We start from the raw sequence: 9899 nt of genomic DNA, 5'->3' as shown, positions 1-9899 counted from the left end.
GTGCATAATTCTGCTATCATGTTGAGAGAATGTCTCCAGGATTTTGTCCAGTGTTAGCTTTCCTCCACAAATTCCGTCAGGCTCATCTAATCGGCGCATGTGTTTGCTGTTTTCATGTCATTGTTTATGGCCCATTTTCTATGGCTTTCTTTTACCAGTCTTCCGTGGAGGCCAGATTTGTTGAGTGCCTCGCTAACAGATTCTCCCACCTGTGTTGTGAATTATAAATACCTAGATATTTATGGTTTTTAACTGACAAAATGTAAGAAAGTTTGGGGTGTATTAGTACTTTTGCACGGCACCACCAAGTACAGTGCCATGGAGAAGTAATTCTGTGTGTTTTGGCATTAGTAAACACTAACAGATTTGTCAGATTTCTACATGGATTCCTAATTATTAAGTTAACATAAGTTCCAATGCGTTCAACCAGATTGTTAGCTCGACTACTTCTCTACCACAGTTACGAGCCACAGTTGCCCGTAATTATGTTTATGCCCCCCTTTGACCTTTTCCATCTGATTTGTTTTGCCGCTCTGCTTGCCTCATCTTAAATGCATTGTTTTGAATTTCCAGGGCATCAGTACTACATCCAATCTAAACTCCCATTACAATAGGTTTCCTAAACAGCTTCTCTCTTTCTGACTGCCCTGCCTAGTTGAAAGCTGTGTTGATTTTGGATTTCATAAAATGGTGGTGCCAGCAGATGCTAGGTCTTCTCAAACTATTACTGTTGTGGAAATTTTGCACTGGACCTTAAGCAACTTAGATTGTTTGCTTTTCTCAAGACTCTTCCTCCAGATTCTAAGAGCTTGATTTCCAAATTAAATTCTAAATTTCCTTTTGATCAATATATCAAACTGTTTGAATACAGTCTGGTAGATCACAAAATGCTTTGCAGAGGTCAAAAACAAAAGGACAGACATCTCACTTTAAAATGGTCACACAAAGTAAAGACTGAAAACAAATAATTATATTAATGATAAAACAAAGAAAGAAATCAATCACATGGGAGGAGGAACTGTGGAAACACTCAGATAGAGGATCTACACTGTTAAGTTTCAAAAACTTTGCGCATTTATTTGATTAAGAAGATGCGAGTTGGCTGACTTTTCCCTGGACATTTATTAGAAGAAGCAACACAGGTGGTAGATGCTCAGGTACCACGACCATTTCCAGGATGGAAAGGGCTGCATGAACAGTAAGTCTTAGTTTTTATACATTACAGTGACGTCAAACAAGATGGTGCTTTTATTTCACAGTTATTTCCTGCCCTACATAGATACATTACTGATACATTGCATAGTGTGTCCTAAATAGATACTCCACTGACGCATGTCATTATCAATTTAAATTATCTGGACAACGTTCTGAACAATATGCATTGAGAGAACCATCTTCTCTGTGTGCATGCCAGTGTCTGAGCGTAGGCACAGATAAACCAAACAGTGCCTTATCCGCACTGTTTGGTTTAAAAGAATGCCCTGTCCTGTCATGTCTGATCCACATGGCTGTATTTCTCGAAAACTCTGAGCCACAGTTAATGTTTTAATGTATTTCTGTCCTCTTAAGATGGCACAGATAAATATTCACACCATCTATATATGGATGAATATACATTAAATAACACTGAAAAGTCAATTTACTAAGTGAAACACTTAGATATGCTTTCAAGCCTTTATTTCTGCTTAAAGATGTTCTGCTTCCAGCTAATGAAAACATTTAGGATTAGAGTATCTCATCAGGATGATGGCAATAAATTTATTTAAATGTATCACTTATATATAACGTGGACTAAATAAAAAATGTTTAATACTTTTTCTGGTACATTAGTTTTGATGTCAATTGGGTAGTTATGACACATAACCATAGCATCAAGATATTGTTTTTACAAGGAACAGCTGATCAGCATCTCAAAACCTAAAACAATATCTGGACAAAGACCCCAAATCCAAGAGTAGTTGAAAAAGAGACTTCATGGATGCAGAACAGGAACCAAGAGCAGAGAGAGAAACAGGTATTTCAAGCTATGTCCATCAGTCACAATGGGCAAGAATCATATCCCTGACTCCAACATTTTTGTCTGACCTTCTAACCATGCCGTTAAAAATTTAAAGCGTGGCAGAAGCAAATGAGGTGGATTAGCAGTGCTTTCTAATAACTGATGGATGTAATCCAGAATGTGTTACTGTGAAATATTTTCTCTGCTGCCTGGAAATTGAGCTGTTAGCATGTCATGACAATCAAGAGACTTTCATAAAACAGTCTTCAGTCAGAGGCCTCTTCAGATTTGCTGCAAGACTGACAGCTACTGGAGATTCTTCTATCCCACAGCACCACCATCCAGAACAACTCTGAATATAGGAGATGATTCAAGTTCTCTTGGGATACATTATATATAGATACAAGTTCTAATTCTTCTAGATTTGTTTTTAGATCATCGCTCATAGGTTTACCTTCACCAAACCTTTAAAAGTCAGTGCCAAATACTTCTAGTGGACACCATGCATAAGGTTAAATTATTTATTATCCAAGGTAAATTTCTGATGTAACCTTTGATTTAGTGACTAAAATGTAAAGAAAAGGCTAATTCATTTTTTTTTTTTTTTAAAAAAGGTGATGGAAGATTTATAATTTTTCATTAAAGTTTCTGGTTAATTTTCCAATTTAAACATCAATAACTGAACACAGAATGGCTTTAAAAATCATTTTATTGGTTTCAGAATAAAAAATGTACATCATTTATGTTGTGGTAAGGGAACCATTCAAACCACAGCAACGCAAATAAATTTAAAGTCCAGATTGCACAGAGACTTTTCTCTGAATTTTATACAGTGACAAGCAATTACTAATCATACTGGTTTGACCACCATTTAAACTGTTCTAATGTAAATCCTTGGAGACAACTTCAAGCAAACCAGTCAAGAGTTATATTTGGAAAGAACTTCAGCATCCATCCACAAAAGTCTTGAGAAAAACAGAAACCGTAATAAAGAAAAAGCCAGATTTGCATCAACATCTTGGTAAATTAGTATCAACATATGCTTTAAATAAACTCTGTGCTGCCCAGATGGAAGCAAATGAACCTTATAAAAATAGTTTCCCTCAAATTTTGTGACGAAATCTTGCAGACATGAGTTTATGGGATCTCAAACATTTAAGGAAACCAGACACAGAACTTTAGAATGGAAACTTATCTACATAGACCATTAATAACCAATAGCCAAAAGGTATGTAAAGCATTCAAAAGTCATTAAAGTCCAACAAAATAAAACAAACTTGTTTATGTAGCATCTCATTTAAACTTATACTTGGCTGCTCTGTCTTACACATAATTGAAGTTACGTAAAACAACCAAAATAATAACTGTTGTCTATTAAAACAAAAAACCCACACAAATCATGTTAAGCTGCAGAGCAGTATTCCCCATCTCTAGTCTTCAGCTCACGATGTTCTACATGTATTAAATTTCAGCACACATGATGTAAAGTTACAGTAACACAGCAGAGTTCTGCAGAATTAAGCCCTTAGAATCAGGTGTGTTTAAGCAGGGATGCTTCTAAAACACGCAGGACAATGCGACCTGAAGACAAATCAAAAACACTACCTTAGTGGGTATTGGAAAAAAAAATCTGAATTAGTTTCAGTCACTCTGCTGTATTAAAAAGAAAAAAAAGCCCAGCAAATACAGTCCTAAGCCAATTTCATTAGTGGTCTTTAATTAGGCCGTCTACTATACTTTCCATATGTATACAAAGTGCTTTGTTCATACATCTGACCCCCGTTTGGGACTTTATCTCCCTGTCTATCTAAATGTGCATGGAGCAGAAAATGAATGAGGCAGACAATGCACTTTGATTGCATCACAGCCTGAATGACGTAGCTTAGACATCCATTTGTCATTTTCAATTTACACGTGATACAAAACTATTCTTCCTTGTTCTACAGCTGTGTCGAGAGCAGCCTAAAGAGCTTTTAAAGCTGAGCAATAAAGTGGAGATAAAAATTAAGTTCTCCCAACCATTCAAGAGTCCACTACACAAACAGCTGAGGAAACCCAACGGTGTAGCAGTTAACGTTTGTCTCCATCTAGTGGCCAGGGCACGCAGTGTAGTTTCAGCTTTGAGGAGGACCATCTTCTTTGCTGAAAGGTTGGGTTGAACCAGGCTTTACCCAAGATAACCCTGACACCTGTGTTCCTCTGTGATGTTCCTCAGGTCGTCTCTAAAAGGCAAAAGAGCAGACAAAAAAAAGACATTGCAGTTACATAGCAGCTGAACAAATTACATGTAAATATCTTATCCAAACCTTAACTGAGTAAAGTTCAGTAGATTTCAAGATATTCATGCAACTTGCCTTGTATGTGAACATCCTCTCCTTTGCCTCTTCATGCACTGCTGGGTTCCATGGAGAGAAACTAAAACCAATGAAGAATGACGTGATTTCAGAGTGCAACTCTATTCGCCGTCAAAGATTCTTCCAAACTAACAGGTATGCAGGGTGTGGTTTTCTTTGGTCAGCAGAGGAATGTCAATAATGGGGACAAACCTTATTGCGTAAGGATCATCTATCTTAGGCTGGTCAAAAAGATGACTGTTGCATAGTTTGACACTGTCCACCACTTTGCTTTTGAACAGCTGCACATCTTTTTCATACCTGGAGAGGACAAAGATGAAAAATGTGGATTTCCATTTGTAAGCAATTGAAAAGAAAAAAAAAAAAAAACATTTTCCAGGGATCTTAAAGTCTTAGTGATCACTACTGCAAAAAACACCAGCTTAATTTTTCTTTTCAAATCAGTAATTACAACAGTTTTGTAAAGGAATCCATAAAAATTTAGAAAAATGATTGAATCTTAAAAGATATTTTAAATAAAAAGTCATGTTAAACATTAAAGAGAAGAAAAGCCTCAAACTCACAGAACTGCTGCTTCTGGGTTTAGTGGCTCCGTTGTGTTGATCTTGTAAAAAACTGTACGCGCATACATCAAGACTTGCCAAATGTGGTTGTGATTCCGTCTAAAGAAAGATTATATTTATGTTTTCAAAGTGTTGACTGTAAAACCACAAGTTGACTGTAATTTACAAGTTTGAAACAAGCTGCTCTGAGAGGGATTCCACATAAACACATACACAATCTGATGATGATGAGAATGTAAAATTGTTTGCATTCCAGAGAGGAAACCAACATACCTCCATTTGGTGAAAGCTCTTCTGACATCCAGCTCTCCAGATACTGGGTCAACAAGAGGGTGGAAGACTGGGATGTCAAATACCAATTTCTGAAATTAAAAATGAGAGACTTTAAAATTTGTACCAAAGATTACAGGTTTAGGGGAACACACATTTCTCAAGTTAAGTACATCTAACAGGTTCTTTAATTATGAGCAATTTTAAGTGAAATTAAAAAAGTACTTACAGGACACTCCCCATCTGGATAGTTGTCTGGAATATACACAGTGAATTTGAAGACACCATCTTGATACAAACCATGCCTGATGAAAATGACCCCAAACCACACTAAACAATCAGAGAGAGAAAACTGCCTTTAAGAAGTGTTACTTTTTGTGTTCATAGTTGAAGTGTATCAATGCAGGGAAATGAAATAGAAAATATTTCACATAAAGCATCAGATCAACATTGAGGTTATTAAAATGTAGCGGTGCATTGATTCTTACTTAGTGCTGACTTGTAGGATGGCTGGACATAAATTCCAGGGAGTTTCTGCTTAATCACGAGTGTGCTGTCGGTCACATTGCAACAGGTTTAATCAGTAGAGATAAACTTGGATTTTCTATGGATGGATGAAAAAAAAAAAAATACTCACAACTCTGCCAGTAGAGAGTACTCCAGGTAAAAAGGGCCATAGGATGCATGTGTGCCATTGGCTGAGTGGGCTGCACTGACCATTGATGGAGGTTTGGTAATGGGGGTTGCATTCTTAGGAATGGGCGGAAGGACCTTTTTGCCAAAGTGAGTCCTGGCTGGGCTGGCTCTCTGGTCTGTGTGCCCACTCTGCTCCTCATCGGCTCTCTGCTGGTTTGTTTTGGGACAAAGAGGATCACAGCAACAGGTGAAAATTTGTTGTCAATTACAGGGGAGGGGAGGAAAATGTTTTTTAATGCACATTTACATGAGGTAGTTGTCTGACTTAATATTCATCAGAAAATTGGATACAGATATCAGCGATTCTTGAGAAGAGAGACAAAACAGGTCCTATGGATAAAGCACAAAATTTGAATAAAATATACAAAAATATATTTTTTTCAAATATCTGAACAAACTAACCTGGGCCATGTGAGCACAACAATGTATGTTTCCTGGTGTTTGCTGAATATTTTTTATTTTAAACATTGTAGTAGGTGGATGGAACTCAATGCATTATAATAGTTTAAAACAATTAAAGGAATACCAAGATAATATATTATGACAATTAAGTATAAGTATTCAAATAGATGATTATAAAAGTATCAACAAATTGAATTAAAAATCATTTTTATACATTTTCAAACTCCATTGAAATTTGTCCCAAGTTTTTGTCAACACTGTCAGACATAAAAAGAATGTAAAAAAAAAAAAAAACAGGCATTATTGGGGGCATCAGAACTTCTGAGGACCCCATAACCGCTTCCTTTCTCTTCCTTTGCCAAGAAGGCCAGGCAGCTCTGGTAATCTTATGTTATTCTTTAGTTTTTTTCTCCTGTTTTATTTGTAAGTTGCTCATCACAACCATGATCTGGCAACACCATAACTGACAATTTACAAAACTTTGAAATTTTGTTAACTAAATGCCTAATTTTAGTATACTGTGAAGATTTCATGGACCTGATGAGCTACAATATGGCCCCCTTCAGAATAACATTATATAAATTGAGGTAGTTTGGCATTTTGTCAACTCTGTCAGAGTTTTTAACTGACAGTGTGACTCTCTCAGTGATAGTGTTGACAAATCTCACTTAAATATGCAGTTAATTCATTTTAATGTATTTTACATAAATGGCATTACTTCACATGTATCAAGTATTTCTTTTTACTCACTAGTTTGTCACCACCTTCCGTTCTGTGTCAACTCCGTCATGCACTGTCAACTCTGTCAGATGGACTTTATGTTGTTTTTTGTTTTAAATAATATTTATTTTGTTTCTTGAGAAGCATTTTGTCTGTAAAACTGAGTAAAAATATCACTAATAGGGTCATTAAAAAACTATTTTATATTTATTTTTGTCAGATGGTGATGAAAAAGTTCTAGGTCAGGTCCTTTAAAAATTTAATTTTCAAAAAAATGTTGCAACTGGGAGCCTGCACCTTAGCATCTTTACATTTTCAAAACATTATTTGTCATATTTGTATACATAAGCTTGAGGAATAATAAAAAAAAAAAATTGGGGAAAATTTAAATCCATTTTGTCCCACTTCTCAAGAATCACTGATATTCAGTTACAGTGTCTTTATGAAATTGTTACACTACATCAGTGTACACAAGAAGCACAGAGCAGATCAGAGGAGCAGTGTAGTAATGAGTCTTTAAAAATACTAAAAACACTGTTGGCATACACTAAGAGTGCTGCAAATAACAAACATACCAATGAAATTACTCAAAGTTTCATCCATTATGTTGGAATAAAGAAACGCTTGCATGACTAACCAAAAAATGAAGAAACAGCATTTCTGAAAATGGTGGCCAAACATTTTCCTATGGCAATGTCTGTCTATTAAATCTGCAGAACAGAATTAAACAAAGGACTCCTTTAAAAGAAACAGTAGGTTTATGTGACTATGTTTGGGACAGTTTTCAGTGTACTAAGATTTTAATCAGCTACAACTTAAAACAAAACATTTAATCAATCACCTCTTTGGTTTGAAGTATTTTAATCAAGAGTACATGTTTTCAGTCTATTTGAAACAGAATACCAATACGCCGCTGCCCTTTCACCACTTGATACACACCGCTGTTCGGCCCCAAGAAAGACTACTTAATAATGTAAAGTGAAATAAATACTTGCAGGGGGCGGGTCAACAATTTACCTTGCGACTTGTGTTGGCAGACATGCTCCAGAAGGGGTTTAGATTCATTACTCAGTCATAGGTTCAGATTGGTGTTCTCGCATTAGCAGATCCCACAGCAACTACAGAGAGGGCCATCCGCTGCTGCTGCTGCTGTGGAAACATGGCACATTAGAGGGTTGCTACTGCAGCTGAGGTCACAAAAACAGCTAACTTGATTACATTTGGACAGACTCTTACGATATAGCAAGCCCACGAGCATATCTAAAACCGAAATACATTTATAAGCAGGGTGAACAAGGCATAAATGAGAAAATTAATTAGAGAATGATCTAAATGAACGGCTTGTTTGGGCTAGCTTAGCTTTAGCTAACGTAGGAGTTTACTTGTGTGTTTAACTTGCTGAATTAATGTGTGGGTTCAGAAAACATGATATGACGATTCATCCGGTGGCAAGCGATGAAAACAACATACAATGCAAGGTAAATATATTTTTAAAAGAACAGCGAGTTCTGGTGTAATTTAGCCCAGAGATGCAGCGCTTCGTTAGCGAGCGATACAGACCTGCAATTGGTAACAAGAACGAGTTTAATTTTAGCTGACACCCGAATATGAAGATTTATAAAATCACCAGATGTAATGGTACAGTAGACAAAGTACATACACATGCCTTGTCTGCTGTCAAATGTTTGTTTTCGTCGACTTAAGCCCCATCTGTAGCATTAGCTTCAGAGCTTGTTTTGACGTTGCTAACTCGACTGGTCCTTTAATTTCAGCTGCCGTACGTAAACAGCGTAGAGATGTGGCTTACCGTATATGCTTCAAACGTGTAGAAATCCTTTTAAAACCGATTTTCTAAAAAGCTGTTTCCCCACTTTAAAATCTGCTGAGTCTTGCCACTCCTTTAGGTGTCATACCGTCTGGCTAATCAATGTTGATAACTTATAGATACTGGGATACACCGGAGTTCAATCTAACTTAACGAGGGGCGGTTCTTGTTGTGTGAATTGAATTTTCATTGGTCGAGGAGAATAACGTTTAGCAGCTGATTTGCTGAAGCTTTTGTCACAAAGCGAGAGCATTTTTAGCTTTAAAGGGAAAGAATCTCCTTTTATGCTGTAGGTGTAGAGAGGTCAGATAAGCAATTAAATGAAAGGAAATCGAACACATTTCTAGATAATTTTTTTATAAAGACCCGGGGTTAGTGGAGAACTTTAGAAAACCAACATCATTAGAACCAAGGGACACACCATGTGAGTCAACAATAAAGTTGTAGAGACGTTTAAAGTAGGATTCCTAAACTTTCAACATTTTGTCAAAGAATGGAAAGAATATTGCACAACTTCAAATTTCCTAAGATAAGCATGTCTATGTAAGCTGACATCCAAAGACTGGCGTTTATAAGAGAATCAGCATATCTTCCTAAATACACATAGTCAAGCAGGGTGGTGACAACATTATGCTATGGGCTTTTATTTTCCAAGAAAGGGAAGTTGGTCAGAGCTGATGAAAAGATTATGGGGAATTTTTTATAATTTTTTATTTTTTATTATTTCTACATCATCAATGTTGGGTAGTACAGCAAATCTTGTTTGCCTTGATTAGTGATTCCTCAAAGTGTTACCGAAAACAGACAGAATACAAATCCATTCCATAGTTTTTGAATGGAAAAATCATTTATTATCTTCCTCTCACTTCTCAATTATGGACAAATATATGTTAGTTTATCACAAGTGATCTTAGTAAAAATTCAAAGGGGTTTTTATTTGTAACCTGACAAAATGTACAGGTTCAAAATACTTTTGCAAAAGCAATGATTTAAATTACTGGTTTGTAATTGTTGGTGTGTAGCTGCCGCTCTTGAAAAAGAGATTATTATTCTCAATGAGATATACCTGG

General features: G+C 36.2%; 1 protein-coding gene across 7 annotated transcripts; it reads right to left on the bottom strand.

Annotated features, from left to right (window-relative positions):
• Nucleotides 1-2690: 2690 nt before the first annotated feature.
• Nucleotides 2691-8973, bottom strand: aktip (akt interacting protein). Of its 7 annotated transcripts, none has more exons than XM_032561211.1 (10): nt 8812-8973; nt 8022-8144; nt 5824-6032; nt 5675-5739; nt 5416-5516; nt 5190-5278; nt 4917-5015; nt 4546-4653; nt 4354-4414; nt 2691-4221 (listed from the first exon to the last, which is right to left on the bottom strand). In XM_032561211.1, the coding sequence occupies exons 2-10, from the start codon at nt 8067-8069 to the stop codon at nt 4114-4116; spliced, it is 888 nt and encodes a 295-aa protein (XP_032417102.1). In that variant the 5' UTR covers nt 8070-8144; nt 8812-8973; the 3' UTR covers nt 2691-4113. The 7 variants fall into 7 exon arrangements, with proteins under 7 accessions (XP_032417102.1, XP_032417101.1, XP_032417103.1 ...); XM_032561210.1 differs by having other exon boundaries at nt 8022-8153; nt 8812-8971; XM_032561212.1 differs by having other exon boundaries at nt 8022-8150; nt 8812-8971.
• Nucleotides 8974-9899: the final 926 nt, after the last annotated feature.

Source organism: Xiphophorus hellerii, chromosome 4 (assembly GCF_003331165.1).
Source record: "Xiphophorus hellerii strain 12219 chromosome 4, Xiphophorus_hellerii-4.1, whole genome shotgun sequence".
Lineage (NCBI taxonomy): Eukaryota > Metazoa > Chordata > Actinopteri > Cyprinodontiformes > Poeciliidae > Xiphophorus > Xiphophorus hellerii.
This window is presented reverse-complemented; position numbering and strand designations above follow the sequence as displayed.